The 19,032-nt window shown below is 35.6% G+C and overlaps 2 protein-coding genes and 1 pseudogene across 2 annotated transcripts; all 3 read left to right on the plus strand.

The window, feature by feature from the left end:
• Positions 1 to 4,313: 4,313 nt before the first annotated feature.
• Positions 4,314 to 6,203, plus strand: LOC143438799 (olfactory receptor 8C8-like). The gene is made up of 2 exons (XM_076924486.1): positions 4,314 to 4,788; positions 4,936 to 6,203. Exon 2 carries the CDS (start codon positions 4,944 to 4,946, stop codon positions 5,904 to 5,906), a length of 963 nt encoding a protein of 320 aa, XP_076780601.1. The 5' UTR covers positions 4,314 to 4,788; positions 4,936 to 4,943; the 3' UTR covers positions 5,907 to 6,203.
• A 6,132-nt stretch (positions 6,204 to 12,335) lies between these two features.
• Positions 12,336 to 12,542, plus strand: LOC143438800 (protein transport protein Sec61 subunit gamma pseudogene; annotated as a pseudogene).
• A 1,333-nt stretch (positions 12,543 to 13,875) lies between these two features.
• Positions 13,876 to 16,737, plus strand: LOC143438801 (olfactory receptor 8C8-like). Its single transcript, XM_076924487.1, has one exon. It carries the CDS (start codon positions 13,876 to 13,878, stop codon positions 14,824 to 14,826), a length of 951 nt encoding a protein of 316 aa, XP_076780602.1. The 3' UTR covers positions 14,827 to 16,737.
• Positions 16,738 to 19,032: the final 2,295 nt, after the last annotated feature.

A 19,032-nucleotide genomic window follows, 5' to 3' on the forward strand; every position in this document is an offset into this window, starting at 1 on the left:
ATTTCAGGGGGCACAGTGGTTAAAAGATAAGAAAAGAACGGGAAGGAAAGACATCAGAGATGAACTTCATCAGAACACATTTATAAGTGCATAAAATTCTCAAGCAATAAATTAAGGCAGTATTGTATACCTCTAATAAACTAATGTTATTGCTATTGAAATAGTTTTGTAAGTTGCCTAGCAACAAAGGCTGATCCCTTGGGAAAATGCCTTGCAAACACAGCCAGTTCAATTTGTAATGAGGTCCCTAAGATTACAAACTCATAAGACACTCTTCAGTCATTGCAGGTAGTTCTTTAGCAAGAGGTAGTTGCTATTTACTAACCTCTGTGACAGAGAATTCATGTGTGAAAAGCCTACAGTCGAAATCATGATCCAGAACTAATGGTTTCTCAGAACCTGGATTCATCAGGGTTCTATATTCCCAGTACAAAATTAATTTCTATTATCATGAAAAAGCCAAATATAATAACAACAGAAAATAATTTGTTTTCTGGGCTATGTCCATTGATAGTTCATTAATTCCATTTGTACATGCCCATCTGTGAGAGTACAGAAGACTGAATACAGTCACTTGTGAGGTCCTTATGTACAAAGGTAAGTATAGAATTAGATGCATGAATTTTGTTCCCCCAAACTAACTCTAAAAAAATCCAGCGACTTTTTAATATTATTCCTTGTGTCTTCTCTTTTGAGATTACCATGGAGCCTGAAGTAGAAAGTTTCAAGGTAGAAGTAGAATCAAGATGCTGTGGAAGCAATAATGGCCATTGATTTCCTGACTATTATTCTTAAAGAAATTAACTTCCATAAATTTATAGTTATTTCTGCATCTTAAGTCAACACAAAATGTAGAAAGCAAAGGCAGAGGGAAGTGTGACCTTGAAGTTATTCTATTCTAGTTCTTAGTCTCATTTTAATGTGGTAGGTTGAAGAAGGCTATGATTTCCTTTAAATGTTACTTTTTTTTTTCTTTCTGTTTTTACAGATACGATCTAGGGAAGAATTACTTTAGGAAATGTCTCTTCAGTGAAATAATTCATTCTCCTGGGATTGACACAGCAGTCAAAACTCCAGATGTCTCTCTTCTTCTTCTTCTCCTTCTCCTTCTCCTTCTCCTTCTCCTTCTCCTTCTCCTTCTCCTTCTCCTTCTCCTTCTCCTTCTCCTTCTCCTTCTCCTTCTCCTTCTCCTTCTCCTTCTCCTTCTCCTTCTCCTTCTCCTTCTCCTTCTCCTTCTCCTTCTCCTCCTCCTCCTCCTCCTCCTCCTCCTCCTCCTCCTCCTCCTCCTCCTCCTCCTCCTCCTCCTCCTCCTTCTTCTTCTTCTTCTTTGTCTTCATCTTCATCCTCATCCTCTTCTTCCTCCCCCCTCCCCCTTCCCCCTCCCCCTCCCCCTCCCTCTCCTTCTTCTTCTCCTCCTTCTTCTTCTCCTTTTTCTTCTCCTTCTTCTTCTTTGAAATCTATGTGGTTTCCATAAGGAGGAACCTGGGCTTGATTATTCTGATTGTTTTGAATTCTTCAAAAACTTCAGAAACTAACAGAATATGACATTTACACATAGTTTTAAGATTTTTATTTACTTTTATTTTTATTGAGATTTTTTGACATTGATACATGTCAATTCCTGGCAGTAACCCATTAATTAGTCTTGAGAAAGGAAAATGATCAAACACCTCCATATGGAGTTTCTTCAATTATGTATGGCAGGCTAGCCAGTGGGCAAAGCAAATGTTGGAATTTCATCTGCAGACAGAATGCTGTCCAGAAAGGATTAAGAGATGTAGAGACATCTATTGACAAGTTCTGCCAAGACAGAGTAAGCAAGTCCTTAATAATTCCTGATTCACAAAAGGTCTGTCTGCTATCCTGGTCCAGAAGGGTGAAGATAGATGCTCAAGCATTATAGAAATTGTTGGAAACTGTCCAGGCAGTCAGCTGTCTCTGTTATTTCTATGATTTTTGGAAGCTGCGTACATGCCCTTCCTGCATACCCAGGTAATATTTATTTCTTCTCAGGTTTTTGATGAGATTGAAGACCACATAAGAGTCTCACAATTAAGCTCAAGTTGTTCAGAATTCAGGAAGCTGTTTTAGGTCTAAGAAGATACTTTAAAGTTAATAGACAAATTTGGATAGAAATTAGGATAGGAATTGATTTAAATATAAAATTCTGGACTCACCAAAATAGGATAGCTAATAAAACACTTTTTCCTAAATTGCCAAGTATAAAAAGACTGAAGTTTTTAAATATAACTCATAACTAATAATTTTCACAATTGCTTCATAATTGTTCCTACTGTATGTTGCTTATTATTATATCGGGAAAGAGTCTTTTATTTATATAAAAAAGGGGAATTTTGAGGTTGTGTTAGGATATTCAGGGCTTGATATAGTAGGGTGGCAAGTAGTAGTAGGTTATTTTGAAAACAGGAACACGTATCATCCAGGAATGAAAACAAAAACAGGAAGGATCAGGTGACAACACAGCAAAAGTACAGCCATCTGTAAACCAAGCAGAGAAGTTGTGGAAGAGACAGAACCCAAAATTGATGATGGACTTCTGCAATCTTAGGCTAGTAGCAAGGCATATTTAGCAGCTCCAGGTGATATCTGAGGAAAACAATCATTCCGTTCGTATACTTCTCAAATGATATTCTAGTTACCCCTTCCACCATCACCCCCATCCCACATTTGTCCTCCCTTCTCCCTTTCACATGTATGAGAGTGCTCTTCTACTCACCCACACTCTCCTGCACCACTGCTCCAGCATCCCCCTACTCTGGGGCATCAAACTTCTTGGAAACAATGGGCAATGGGCAATGGGCAATGGCCTCTCCTCATGTTGCTGTCGGGCAAGGCCATTCTTTGTTACATATGTATCTGGAGTCAAAGATCCCTTTAGGTACACTCCTTGGTTGGTGGTCTAGTCTCTGGGAGAGCTGGGTGGTCAGGCCAGTCTATGTTGTTTTTACAGTGGGGTTGCTCCTCCAGTCCTTCTGCCAGCTCCCCCACCAGGTTCCCTGAAGTTCAGCCTGATGGTTGGCTCCAAGCATCTGCCTCTGCTTTGGTCAGTTGGTGGTCAGACCTCCCTAGGAACTGCCACACATTGTTTCTGTCCACAAGTGCCTCTTGACCACAGCCACAGTGTTGGGTTTGGTGTCTGCAGACAAGATGTATCCTCAGGTGGGGCTGTTCCCCAGTTGACCCTTCCTTCAGTGTCTGTTCCATTTTTTTCTCTGTTCTTCCTTTGGACTGAAACATTTCTGGGTTCAAAAACCTTTGAGATAGCTGGACCAGGGGCCATGTCTATCTACTGGAGGTGGTCTCCACAGGTTCTAGCTCCCCATTCTCTACACATTACAGCTAAAGCCAATCCCATTGAGTCCTGGGAGCGTCACATTTCTTTGGTGTCTGGGACCCTCCAGTGGCTATCCCCAGCTCCTCATCCCCCCCCCCCCGCTACCTATTTTTATTCAATTTCCTGACCCTCTGTACCTCTCTCAAGTCTCCTCCATATTCTGATACTGCCACCCTTATTTCCTCCTCCTCCTTTCTCCCTTCCTTGACCTCCTCTTCTCTTATCTTCCACAATCGTCCTGTTCCCCCCGCCCCCCCTCAGTACAGGACTGAAGCATCCACCCCATGATCTTCCTTCCTCCGATGCTCCATATGGTCTATAGGTTGTATCCTATGCATTGTGAGCTTTTGAGTTACTATCCACTTATTAGTGAGTACACACTATGTGTGTTCTTTTGTGTCTGGGTTACCTCACTAAGAATGATATTTTCTAGTTCCATCCATTCATCTGTGAATTTCATGAAGCCAGTGCTTTTAATGCTGCATAATACTCCATTGTGTATATGTACCACATTTTCTGTATCCATTCCTCTGTTGAGGGACATCTGGGCTGTTTCCAAATTCTATTATAAATAAGCCAAAAACCCTTTTGTAGTGTGTTTATCTATGAACTTCTAGTTACTGATGCAATTGTATGGGTTTGTAGAAAATTACTAGAAATGGCAGTTGAGTATGACCTTGGATTTTTCTGTTGCAGAGCTGTGTAGGGCATAATGAGCACAGTTCTGAAGGGAACAACCAATATTCTGCTCAGGGAATTAGGTATTCCTGTTGGGAAATTACAAACCAAGCAGAACTTTGAGTCTAAAAAGATAGAATGTTTACATCCACAATACATGACGTAAACAGAGGTTCCTTTAGTTTTACTGTTAAGGGGCTTACTCAACTGAGGAGGGGTCAGGGAGAGAACTACTTATATTTTCCCAGAATGCTAAGTAATAAGAGTCTCATTTGAGTGAAATGATAAATTGGATGCACAAGTAAGATTATTACTTTTTATGCAGGTAAAGAGAACCTTTTAAAGAAATTCTCAAACTGAAATCATGTCATATACCAGACATAGATACTGTAGGAGGCCAGAACCAGAATTGTACTGATAACTAATACCCCTTCATCATCAGAAACACTACAGATTCTATAGTGAAAGAAACTGTGTGATTCAACAGCAGTGACATATTTAGGGCATCAGAGGTGAACATCTCATTAATCGTCTTTACCTTCATGGCATCCCTTCAAACAAATGCAAAGCTTTATAAAAGTCATTGGTTCAAGAGACAGGGCCTGCTTATTTCTTTTTATGCCTAATTCCTAATGAAGATTAAAGAAAAGGGAGAAAAAAATGTTGTTTAAATACTTCAGGAATTCTGTCAGTATTTTTTCACAATTGATGCTAGTCACCGATAAGAAAAAAGCAACAGGAATTTCTCAGGAATGGTAAGTATGTTCCCTGAATACTTTGTATAGTGGCTTTAGACAACCATAAACTTGTAACAAACAGCTCTACCTGTCTTTTCTGAGCTGTTCTTTTAAAATCAGTGACAGAGTCCTTGTTCATATGACCCTTCACCACTGTTTCTACAGATCTACCGATGATACAAATGGCTATGGGGAATGATTCTTCTGTGACTGAGTTCATTCTCACTGGACTGACAGACCAACCTGAACTCCAGATGCCCCTGTTTTTCCTGTTCCTGGTGAACTATATAACCACTATGATGGGAAACTTGAGTTTAATGAGTCTCATTTGCTGGAATTCAAACCTTCAGACACCTATGTACTTTTTTCTCTTTAATCTGTCTTTTATTGATTTATGTTATTCCTTTGTCTTTACTCCCAGAACATTAATGAGTTTTGTCTTAGAGAAGAACGTAATTTCTTTTACAGGATGCATGACACAGCTGTTTTTCATGTGCTTTTTTGCCAATTCTGAGTGTTATTTGCTGACAGCCATGGCGTATGATCGTTATGTGGCCATCTGCCAGCCACTTATGTACATGGTCATTATGTCTCCTATGACATGTTCCCTGATGATGTTTGGTTCCTACTTGATGGGGGTTGTTGGTGCAATTGTCCATACAGGGTGTATGGTCAGGCTCAGCTTTTGTGGTTCGAATATCATCAACCACTACATGTGTGACATCTTCCCCCTTCTCCAGCTCTCCTGCAGTAGCACCTATGCCAATGAGCTTGTGAGTTCTATTGTTGTCAGCACGGTAGTCCTTGCATCTAGCTTTCTCATCTTAACCTCCTACGCTTTGATTCTTTTTAATATCACTCAATTGTCGTCAGGTAAAGGTTTGTGCAAAGCCATGAGCACCTGTAGTTCTCACATTATGACTGTTGTCCTATTTTATGGATTTGGTTTACTTACACATATTAAAACATCATCTGATGAATCCGTGAATCAGGGGAAATTTTTCTCTCTATTTTGTACATTTTTGATGCCTTTGTTGAACCCCTTTATTTACAGTCTCAGGAATAAGGATGTCAAGCTTGCTCTAAAAAGAACACTGAGGAGATTCACAGTGAGTGATTCACTGGGCCGGACATAATCCACATCTCCAAATTGATTCTTTCTTTTCACTTCAATTTCTTATCACTTATCAATTTCTGTTCTTTTCTTTTCTTTCATTCAGCTTTTGTTTTATAGTCTTGAAAGATTTCCCCTTTATCATTTATTCACTTTGCTCCACAAAAAGTTTTGATTTTCTTATATGAGGATAAGAAACTATTCATGATCTGGGGACTTACCCTGAATGTGGATCCAGCTTCATCTTTATCCGTGGGATGGCATATTTTTGTATATTAAGACAATTCTATATGCTATTTATCTATGTATTTCTACAACAAAGGGGAGACATGTAGTAGAATGTTTTCTTTTTTTTTTTGTTTTTTTTGTTTTTTTTTAATTTTTTTATTAGATCTTTCATTTACACTTCAGATACCATCCCGTTTCCCCATTCCCCCCCCCCTTAGAAAACCCCTATCCCATGCCCCCTTTTCCTTTTTGCATTTATACATTTTTTTAAGAAATGTTAATCATAGGCTTTATAAGTTTGGTATTGTTCAATCAGAGGTGTAACCCACTACCCAACCTAGATATATCAACTATCTTTGACTGGTGGAGATACATGAACATCTGCTTCCCTGTCTCCCCCCTCTATCTCTCTTTCATCACCTAGCTTCTCCTCTCCTTCTTCTTCTCCTCTTCTTACTCCTTTTCTTCCTCTCAGTACTCCTCCCACCTTAGCTCCTCCTACACATCACCCTTCCTGTTAAAAGGAAACTTTTCTCTTAAAATACAATTAGAGCATAATTATGCCTATTTGTACCAGTGAGGTACAAGATAGTCCTAATACCCAGTCCATCCTTTTGTTGACTAACCAGCACCTCTGTCATCTATCCTAACTAAAACACTTAGTTCTGAACCTGGCTTTTTCCTTGGCTTTAGGATGAATGTCAGCTGATGACCATACACTCAGATCTTTTCTCTCAAAGTAAATAGCTATAAGTTTTCAACCCCATCAGAAATCCAGAATGACTGAGTTGACTATAATTGTGGGAAGCACAAAGCATAGCTTAGTAGAATGTTTTCTAATAAGTTGACTTGTGGTATTGTTTTCAAAGAGGATTTTGTAACACCTTTCCTGTTTCTGGTCTGTAAAAACATGTGTGAATTGCAATAAAAGAGCGAATATATGAAAAAAAATTCTGGACACAGTAAAGTTGTTAAAGTTAATAGCATTATTTATTGTCTTTCAAGATTTTTCTTGTTTTAGATTTTTAAATTCATCATTAGAAAATGACACTATGTAATTTTTGAGTAATGCTCAGTATTATAAAGATTTGCAATTGAATTAGGCTAATTTTGTATTCAGACTTCTCAAATATCACTAACATTGACAGTACTTTTTTGTTATAAATACAGTTGGATTTGACACTGTAGTTGAACTATTGATAAGAACTCATTTCTTTTAGAAACAACACAATACATGATATCTAAAGTCATTATTCCCTTTTTTATAATGAGGATGGTGTTTGCAAAATGTCTACTTACTTGTAAAAAAGAAACAATAGCTGGCATTTTAGTTCTGTAGTTGAGTGCATATATATCCTCCTGTGTTTGATTCTTGCCACACATACACATATGCAACACATGTATGTATATATTAAATATATACTTATATACATGTATCTATGACATCAATATTGAACAAATGAAATTTTTGTTTAAATGTGCAAATCTAATTGTTTTACTTATTCCTGTGAATCCTCTTCCACTCAACTCATGCCAAACAAAACAAAACTTAATATACCTGAATGTCCATGTAATATGTACCTTTATTCAATATACTGCTAATATAATTCTTCTTCTGTTCTCTGTATTTGACTTGTTTTAGCTTATGTAGTTCATAATACAGATGCCAGTTTTTAACTCATTGTGCATCTAATAAATAAACAGAAGAAATGAAAAAAAGAGAATCATGAAGTGATGGATACAGCTAAAGTGTTGTTTAGGATAAATCTAAAAGACAGAGAGGATCTGGTGACCCCATAGACAGCCTGATTCCTGTTTCTTTGCAGGAGTCATGTATGTTGTGATGACCTAACAGTTAGAAGATCTGCCACAAGAAATTCTTTGGGATCTCAAAGCTAACACTGGCCAAGATTCACATCATAAAGACAGTGGCAGGAGAGATATGAAGCTCTAAGTCCAGATGTGGCAGAAGACCAGGCTAAATACACAGCAAGACTGACTCTTTACAGTTTTAATGATTCTATGTTAAGAAGGACCAGTCACTTATATCACACAACCTCAGCTTGTCAACAGCAATGAGTGATGGATTGCTTGTACCATTGGACCCTGACATGATCCTTAGGGGTAGCATTTAAAAATTATTTTCATGGTTTTGACATTAGAATGGAGTTCAACTGTACAAATGTATTAAGATGTGTAAATAGATATCAACAATTACTCAAAGTATATTGCTGAAAATCAGGAAGGAGAATGAACACTTCAAAAAGATCCTTTAAGCCTTATGCTGATCTCTGTACTAGGATATAATGTACCACACCTTGATAATCTCTTTAATTGTCCTTGTAATAGATCATGAATACATAGAGAAGGTCAAAGCCCAACAATTGATTGAGAATTTTCTTTTTAAAAATATGAACCATATATTCACTGATATCAATTCTGAACTTGGAAGTTAGAGAGATGCCTTCTTACTGGTTTTTGCTGTGGCAGATTATATTTAGAAATGATAGGGTGTTTATCAGAATGAATGGCAGGATGCTTTACCATGAGATCAACAAAACTTACATGGTGTAAGAAAAAGAGCAAATTTTATAATTTAGTGCTTATTTTTACCTCCTTTCTCACGGAACTTAATGAACATCAGAATTTACAAATAAAAGAGACAATTTCAAAGAAGCTTATACATTCATAAAGAGTTGGTTAAGACCAAATTTTTCAGATTCACACAAAAATAAACCCCCCAAAATCCAAAAAGTTATATGATATATACTTATTGAATAATCTTTCTGGGTATGTTAGGTATATATTAAAATTATTTTTGTTATGAAAATCAACCACTCTTGCTTATCTATAAATTTTCTGTAGTCTTAAATAGGAAATGATAAAAGATTGCTGCAGACTAATTCTGTCAATAAACCTCCTTTTGCACTAACTTCAAACCCGTGCTGAAGATATTCTGAAATTAAATTTTTTTTTTTAAATAATTACCACAGACAATGACCTCAGCAGTGAGGGTATCTTATGAACAGTTAGCACAATCTACATTTACTGTAAAATACTGTGTTCTACTGTGAGGAGACAACTGTCAAACACTGAATCTCAGTGCCTGTGTCTTTTAAAAACATACTTCTGATTATTGCTGTACTAGCTCTTTACTTCTGATCTTTGATATTAATTCATACTTTTAGAAAGTTGTGACCTATAATTTTGTAAATTAACCCCTATTATAATGATCTTCCTGCACACAATTAATTTAAAAGATGTTTTACTTCCTAAATTCAAATTAGCTTTAAAATTTGAGAAAAATTATGTATAAGCAAGCAAACAAACGAACATCCCAGTGTTTGATTCTGTAAGCCATCATGTTCATGTTAATATGCAAAAATGGTTTACTTTGGCTATAGGAGCTGTCTTTTCTAATGGAACTGTGTAGTACAGAAAGTATGCAAAAGTAAATCTCAAGCATATTTGGCTATTTAGATAACATCTAAAATATTTTAATAGTCTTTGCTGCCTTTCTAGATGGTATTTATAAAATAGTGGATGATAAATAAGCAGGTAAAGAACCAGGAGATATTAAAATTTCAAAGAAAACCTTTAAATAAGAGAGGAAATAACATCACATTTGTTTTGTCCTGAAATTATTATTGTATATGCTTCTTCTTGCTTGATAAGTCACTAAATAAAGATATTTAGTTGAACATATTAGAAAAATCTTTCTATTATTGACCCGAGGATAGATTTTAGTGAACTATACTTAAATACTTGAGTATATTCATCATTATTCAAGCTTTGCTATATTACTGTCAACCAAACAGAAAGGGAACACTTTATAAGAAAAATTTGTTCATAAATATTTTTGTTATTTGTCTTTTTTATTACAATTCATGCTATTTCTTTTTTTTTAAATTTTTTTATTGGTTATTTTGTTTATTTACATTTTAAGTGTTTTCCCCCTTCCAGGTTTACCCTCCACAAATCCCCTATCCCATCCTCCCTCCCCCTGCTTCTATGAGAGTGCTCCTCCACCCACCCATCCACTCCTACCTCACTGCTCTTTCATTCCCCTAAGCTGGGACCTTCACGGAACCAGGGGCCTCCCCTCGCATTGATGCCGTCCTCTGGTACTAGAGATATGCATCCCTCCGTGTGTACTCTTCAATTGGTGGTTTAGTCTCTAGCTCTGGGGGGTCCTCTTGGTTGATATTATTGTTCTTTCTATAGGGTTGAGAACCCCTTCAGCTCCTTTAGTCCTCCCCCTAACTCCTCCATTGGTGTTCCCAGGCTCAGCTCTATGGTTGCCTGCAAAAATCTGTATTTGTATTGGTAAGGTTCTGGCAGAATCTATCAGGAGACAGCTTTATCAGGCTCCTGTCAGCACTTCTTGGCATCAGCAATGCTGTTTGGGTTTGATGTCTATATATGGGATGGATACCCAGTTGGGGCAGTCTCTGATTAGCCTTTCTTTCAGTCTTTGCTCCATTCTTTGTTTCTGTATTTCCTTCAGACAGGTGCAACACATGTCATTTTAATGAAAATTTGTAAACAAGATTTTGTTAAGGACTTAGTAATTTGTTTTGAGCAAATAATGCATACGTTTATAGACTATTTATATATGAATTTATGTTTCCTCAGATGTTACATATATACATGCCTTAGTTTGAAATTTTCGAGATATTTTCTGAACAGTTTGTGTAACCTTACTTTCTTATTACTGTATGAGAATTCTAGTTATATTACATATGCATGTATAATTAGTATTCTCAGCTTTGTTACTGAGATAACTGTTTCAAATAAATATTAGAAGCCATGCTGCTGTGTGGAAAGATAACTTTACACATTTAGTACATAGGCCATTCAGAAAGAATGCTATAAACTTTCTTTTTTATGATATGAAAGCCTTTTAAAAATCCTAATAAAAATAACAGCTACCCAAAAGAACCCCTATAATGAAATGAGTTAAAATATAATAAAATAAATATTAATATGGGAAATTCAGTTGCTTCGTATATAAGAATAACAAACATTTTAAATTAAAAATGTAATATAATTGATGTTAATTTAAAAAGTTAAATATACAACAACCTATCAGTTGTGGGTAGAAGTCTACTGAAGTATAAATAGAACACACTATCATGTGAATATAAAATGGCCTCTAAAGGCTCATATGCTTGACTGACTTCTTTAAGCTGCTTGTACTGGTTTTGGCGACTATGACCTCAGAGAGAAGACTGAAGGAGCTGAAATGGTTGGTGGCCCCATGAGGAGAGCAACAATACCAACCAACCAGAACTCCCCAGAGTCTAAACCACCAGCTTGGGAGCACATAGTGAGGGACCCATGACTCCATCTGTATATGTAGGGGAGGATGGCCTTGTCAGGCGTAAGTGGGAGAAGAGATCCTTGGTCCCATGAAGGCTGAACATCAAGTGTGGGGAATCGAGGGTGGGGAGGTGGTAGTGGAGGGGGTAGGTGGGGGCACATCCTCATAGAAGCAGGAGGAAGGGGGATGGGATAAGAGGTTCCTGGGTGGTGTGGGGAATGGGGTAAGGGGATAAAATCTGAAATGTAAATATAATATCAAATTAAAAAAGAAAGAAAGTTTAAAAAAAGAAAAAGAAAAAGAAAAAGTAGATTACCATGGGAAGGCCTTGAAGGTTATATATACTTGGAATACTGGCTCAAGCTTTCTGTATTCTGGTCAAAGCTATGTAGGATGTGGTTTCTGCATGTTCCTGCTGCTATAGTCAAATGGCACTTCTTCTAGTGCTGTGTTTTCCTTGCAAAGAGAGCAAAATCTCATGAAATTCTGAGATGAATTAAATCTTTCTGCCCTTTCTTTTTCTTTGTTATATATTTTACCATCATAGTTATGATGAAAAAAGTAACATTTCAATTTCCATATGTATAAAATATATTAACTGATCCTAGTCTTCTGTATTCTAAGCAAGCATTTTACCATCAATCTAAAACTCACTTCCTTTTTGGCAAATTCCTTTTAATTTGTCTATGTATTTATTAAGTGTAGAGAAGATACACTTATAAGTATATGCAGACATTATTATATATAAGCAAGGATCACTGATTTCTCCATCTATACTGTTAAAAAAAAGGAAAGTCCTAGATTTAATCTCATATTACTTGAATGCTATTTTCCCTCTTTTAAAATTATCTGGCTCCTAAGCTACATGTCTCTACCTTCTCAAACCGCCATCCCACGAACATGGATCAGGTAACGCAGTTTGTTGAGCCAAGTCAGCAGTTTGTAAAGGACTCAATTCGGCTAGTTAAAAGATGTACCAAACCAGACAGATAAGAATTCCAGAAAATGGCCATGGCCACAGCGATAGGATTTGCTATCATGCGATTCATTGGCTTCTCTGTGAAACTGATCCCTATCCCTATCAGTGACATTTTTGTGGGTGGCTGAGTCCTTTGTCATCATGGGATGAGTGAACCAATCTGGTGGTGACAAGCTCATGAAGTTAAACGTTGCCTGGATGCTTTGTGGTTTTGTTTCTTTCCACCTTCCTATGAAGTTTTATATTTCTATATTGAAATAATTTCAAAATAAACACTTTTTCCATAAAAGAAAATAAAAACAAATTATCTGTACAGTTTGTCATCAATGTATCAGTCTGTCTATCTATCTATCTACCTATCTATCTATCTATCTATCTATCTATCATCTATCTATTTATCTATCTACCTACCTATCTATCAATCATCTATCATCTTTCCTCTATCAATCATATATCTATCTATCATCTACCTATCTAGTAGAGTTTGAAACCTGTGATCTGACGTTTATTACTTTAATCAGTGATGTCCAGAAATGCTACAAATAGTAATTGAACAATTCTGTGAAAACTCCTTTGTAGAATTATAATGAGAATGACAAAAGGGACCACTCATGGCTCTGCCCTGGGAACAGGAACAAGGTAGTCCCTGATGGGAAATTACAAACTGAATAGGACTTTGAATCTCAAAAGATCTTACCTTAGTTTTATAGCATTTGATGTAAACATAAACTCGTTAAGGTTTGCCCTCAAGGGGAAAATCCCACAAGAGAATATTATAAGTAAGAGAACCATTTTCTGTACTTATAACATTCCCAAAATCCTTAAACTTCAGGTTTTCATTTGAATGAGGTTGTGTTTTGGAGACACATATAATATTGCTTTTTTAACTTTCGAATATGTAAAAAGAACATTCTACAGAAATTCCCTTTCCCACAATGAACCTCTTCTAGCAAATCAGAGATTATCTCTACTGGTTGCAATTGCCCACTTCCTTTCCTTGAACAGTGAGAAGGAAGTACCAAGTGCCCTTAAAGCCAGAAAGTTTCTAGATGACTACAGGTGAGAATTGAATGTTTGCCTTGACAGTTTCACTTGAAATTCAGAGTTTCATAAATCTTGAACCTTAGAAGAAAATAATTCAGTCCTGTTTATTAGTAAAGACCAAAGGAAAGGGAAGGAGTTATATTCTGAGTCACTTCAGGCCATTTGACATCTTTCTTTCTGGACACATAATATGAGTAGAAAAAAGGACATAGGGATTACATAAGAATTAACATGAGAGTATTTAGAGAACCATTCTGTAGCTTTCCTGAACATCATTGATGAAAGTAGTAAATGCTCTTTTGAGGTCAAGCCATGTGTTCTTCAAACTCAAGCTTAGAAACCAATAAATCCAGCTTTTCACTTAGAGTGAAAGATGCATTACTGGTTAGAGTTGATTTGAACACTTTATTCTTACAGATGTCACACATGAAGGAAATGACTATGGAAAATGAATCTTCTGTGTCTGAGTTTATTCTTATGGGACTGACAGACCAACCTGAGCTCCAGCTCCCACTATTTTTTCTGTTCTTGATGAACTACACAGCCACTGTGATGGGCAACTTGAGCTTAATGAGTCTCATTTTCTTGAATTCAAACCTTCACACCCCCATGTACTTTTTCATCTTCAATCTGTCCTTCATTGATTTTTGTTATTCATTTGTTTTTACCCCCAAAATGCTAATGAGTTTTGTTTTAGAGAAGAACACCATCTCCTTCAGAGGATGCATGACTCAGCTGTTTTTCTTCTGCTTTTTTGTGAACTCTGAGAGTTATGTGCTGACAGCCATGGCCTATGATCGCTATGTGGCCATCTGTCAGCCACTTATGTACAATGTTGTTATGTCACCTGGGATATGTTTTATGCTGATGTTTGGTTCTTACTTGATGGGGTTTGCTGGGGCCATGGCTCACACAGGGTGTATGATCAGGCTCAGCTTTTGTGATTCTCACATCATTAACCACTACATGTGTGACATCTTCCCTCTCCTCCAGCTCTCCTGCAGTAGCATCTACGTGAATGAGCTTGTGAGTTTTGTTGTGGTAGGTACTGTTATCACTTTATCTAGCCTAGTTATCTTAATCTCCTATGGTATGATTCTTTTCAATATCATTCATTTGTCATCAGGTAAGGGTTGGTCCAAAGCTATGGGAACCTGTGGGTCCCACATCATAACTGTTAGCCTCTTCTATGGATCTGGGCTGCTTGCTTATGTCAAGCCATCATCTGCTGAAACTGTGGGCCAGGGAAAATTTTTCTCAGTCTTTTATACATTCTTGGTTCCCATGCTGAATCCTCTTATTTACAGCCTCAGGAACAAGGATGTCAAGTTTGCTGTAAAGAAAACCATGAAGAGACTCATGAAATGATCTATCTAGTAGCTTTTCTCTGAGCTCTGTCTCTATTTGTCTACTGATTCCATCTCATTTTGTGTTTGTCTTTTTGGTAAGCTAACTTTTATGTTTTTTTTCTTTCCTTTCGTGTTTTCTACAGTATCATTTTCCTTTTATTATGCAATGTTAATTGTATACGACCATTCTTTCTTTAGTGGTAGCCACTGATTCATTTGCACTTGCATTTCATTTGTTCATGTATATTACCTATATCAGATTAAGACTGCTCTGTTAGCTTACTTTAGTAAAGTACATAATCTACGATTTTTCCTTATATAACTATTCTATCCAAGAAAATCCATAGACTAGTATTCTTTACCTCAAACTGCTTGCTTTCTTGATGTTTTATTGTAAATTTGTATGTAAATTTCCTTATTTGATTGATTTGTTTTCTACATATTCAATAACACAGATAAGAGGTGACACAATTGTCAAAGTTTCAACAATTTTCAGGTTATTTTGCTAGTAGTTTCTTTTCAAATATTTGTGTTGCCTTCATTTTTTTTTAACCTTAGATTATTTTTATATACCTAAAAATCATGTAGAAAAAAATTACATGCAGTAAAAAATTGGAACCAATAAATAAACAAAACACATTTTCATATGACATTGATCTTGCCATCAATAATGATGATTAGCACCTATTATTATATACTAGACACTGTTTTAAGGACTTTTTTAAAAAGTAGCTTTTTAAATACATGATACTACTATCATTAATTTTATATTGAAATGAGAAAACTGAGACAAAGAGAGGTTCATGTACTTGTTAAGGGTATATATAGCTGCTTAGTGGTAGGTCTGAAATTTGATTTAGAATATAGTGGACACATTTTGCCATGAAGCCTGTCCACCTACCTACCGTATATATTACTTGGAAGAGATGAGACTTTTATTAGAAAATCATTAAGAAGTTGCCAGAATTTTATATTAAAGGCTATTAGCCTGTTGTTTGTCATGGCGTTATATAATGTACTTAAACTAGGATACTCTTTTTGGTTATTTGGACATTTATTAAATCTAATTCTCTGTTCAAGTCTCTCAAACCCCACAATTATGAAAAAAAAGCAGCACTCTGATGTTTTGCAGGAGTAGAATTGAAAATGTTGCTTATTCTTCCTGATATGTGAACAGTGCCTGTGATTTTTTTAAAAACCATTGTGTTTATTTTTGGTCAGAAAACATTGTCATAATAATGTCTCTTCCATTTTCCCTGTCACAATGTTGTTCTCATTTAAAACAAATAATGTTTATGTCTGAATAATTGGACCACTGCTAGGCTTGTCAATTAATTTATTAATTAAGGCTTATTAATGCAGTACATGCATGGTGTTTATGAGTTTGATTCACAAGACCAGAAATAATTTTTGTCTCTGTCTTTGTCTCTTACTCTCTCTTTAAATATTGCTATCTCTTTCTCTATGTCTATATGTCATACTCATCTAAATAGTTATGAAATCCTAGCATTTCAAGATAAACTTCATCATTATATCTAGATGTACTTCAAATTCCATACAAAATATAATACAGAAGTTAATATTGTATTCAAAGAAAGAGCAAAGTAAGTTGCAAAAACAGTCAGAATTTCTAGAGAATTATTTCACAATTATTCAAAAACTAAGGTGTCTATGAGACTATGAACCCAGACAAGATGTTATAGTAGAGAACTTTTCTGTTAGAATTTGATGGTCAAATAGAAAAATGTATATATTATTATTGATGCTTCATAGTAAAGTGGCACACTCATAGTGAGCTACATAATAACTAGTAATAACAATTGTAATTAGTGTTCATGTTTTTCTGGCATGAGGTATAGTAGGTTGTTTAGCTTATCATAGTGAATCATGTTTTCTATTACCATAGTGAAATATTCACTTTAGGAAGTCATTAGATGCTATCTCTTTGTTTGGAAAAATAACTTTTTATAATATAAACAAATAAAATATATATATATTATATAATACTATCATTAGAAATACACAATTTTACTTATCAATAATGTCTAGGACCCACAAAGGAGAGAAAATATATGATGTTTGCCTTACTTAGACTTGTTTAATTTACTTAGTAAAATCACCATGAGATGTATTCTGTTTACTACACATGAAATAACTTTAATCTCCTTTATAGCCGATAAAAATTCACTGTGTAAATAAATTTTATCTTTACCCACGCTTTGTCAAGTAGATTGCTTCCAGTATTTATTTAAAATAGTGTATTTGTTGAATATTGACTTGAAATTTGAGTAAACCCCAAAAAGTAGTAGAGCTGTGTCATGTGGTAGATCTATTTATATTACCTTGAGAAACTTCTGATTGTTCTGGTATCTAGAAGTGTTTAATTTCCTACCAGCAGTATAGAATACTTCATTTTAATCCACACCTTCCTCAGCATTGATGTTACCTGTTTGCCTGGTGGGTACCATTTTGAATGGGATAAGATAGAATCTCACTATTGTTTATATGACCTTTTCTTTGATGATTAGTGATTTTGAAGATTTTAAAATATTTATTGGCTACTTTTGTTTTGTTATTTGACAGATTTGTATAAATCTTTTTTTTGCCTTTTTCACTGTTTGGTTTAGTTTCAGGTGTTTAGTTTAAAAAATTGTATAGTCTAGAGTATAGTCTAGATATTGATCTGAATGAATAAATATTAAATATTTTCTTCTATTCTGTTGGCTATGCTTTCAGTTTAATAATAGTTTCTTTCATGTACTAGAATCTGTTCAGAATGTCTTTGTTCATGCCTGTGTCTTAAATGATTTTTTTCATGATTTACTCTAAACCTTTCATGTCTTGTGTCATAGTCGTTTATACAATTGTAATTAATTTTAATACAGGTGGGAGATAGGTACCCAGATTCATTTTTCACACAGGTGATATTTAGTTTGGTTATCACATTTTTTTTTTGGTACAGGGTATCTTTTCTAGAATGTACATTTGGCATATCTGACACTTTTAGTGGGGCCAAGAACCTGGACTAGATAGGTTATTGGTTCTACATATAACATACCACTATTATTCTGACATAACATCAAAATAATTCTTTTTTAATAATCATTCATTTTGTTTACATCTCAAATGATATCCTACTTCCTGCTTACCCCTCTTGAACAGTGGGAAATCTATAGGTCTGTGTCTCCAGTAGATTTAGGGAGGATCAGGAAGCTTACCCCTCCACCAACCCCTTCATCCCACATCTGCCCTCCTCCCTCCCCTTTGCCTGTATAAGGGTGCTCCCCCACCCATCCACACTTTCAGTTAGTTCTGAGCTAAGTGTGGGTGACCATGTCTGATATATATAAATTTAAATTAGCCTGAATAGCATATTCCTGCATGGAAGCTGTGGCATATTACCTATAAATCTATGCATTTTCTAATTACATTGGTGGGAATATTAAATAGGAAGAGGAGAGGAACTCATAAGTTTATGATATTTTCTTGTAGCTTTCTTCACCTTGGTTTTAGTGTAGTGATCATAGTGATTCACAGTGACAAGTTTACCCAACAGTCGGAAGACCGACATGCCAGATGAAAAAAAGCAATGGAATTCACTTTAAAAGAACTAAAATAGTCCCATGTGATTTTGCTCCTTGTCTAATAACATTCTATTTCTTTACAATCATGTTGTGATATTTGAGTCAGATTTAGCAGTTTTTAGGAACCTTAATGTATATGAAACATCTTCAGAGAGCTTCGCTTCATTCATAATAACTAGGTCATCTACTAGTTGGCTCGCCTTCCACTGCATAATAATACTTGAATGTAGAAACAGATCCAAATACAGTTAGTCTTTTAAAATTTTGCCAAACACAATGATAATGTCTGTCAGTTTTAAACTAGAGAGACAGGGCATATATGGCTATTATAAGTGTAAGACCCTAAATGTGTTATACAGGCACAATGCCCATGAGAGTATCAATATTCATCTCACTTTTATATCAATAAGAAGCTCATACCAAAGAAAACCTTAAATTTGAAATCAACGTAAATTTTGTACCATTTAAGAAATTATAACTTCATCTTGATAATAATTATACATATTTCTACCAATAGGTTATGGCTATGCAATAAGTCCTAGCTAATCCTCCCTGTTCCAATAAAACCACTACTTTTCCCTAGAAAGACAGCCCAGTATTAACCACTTTAGTCCCCAAGCCCAGGGAATAGGGGTGCTGAC

Source organism: Arvicanthis niloticus, chromosome 26 (genome assembly GCF_011762505.2).
Source record: "Arvicanthis niloticus isolate mArvNil1 chromosome 26, mArvNil1.pat.X, whole genome shotgun sequence".
In the NCBI taxonomy this organism is placed as follows: Eukaryota; Metazoa; Chordata; class Mammalia; order Rodentia; family Muridae; genus Arvicanthis; species Arvicanthis niloticus.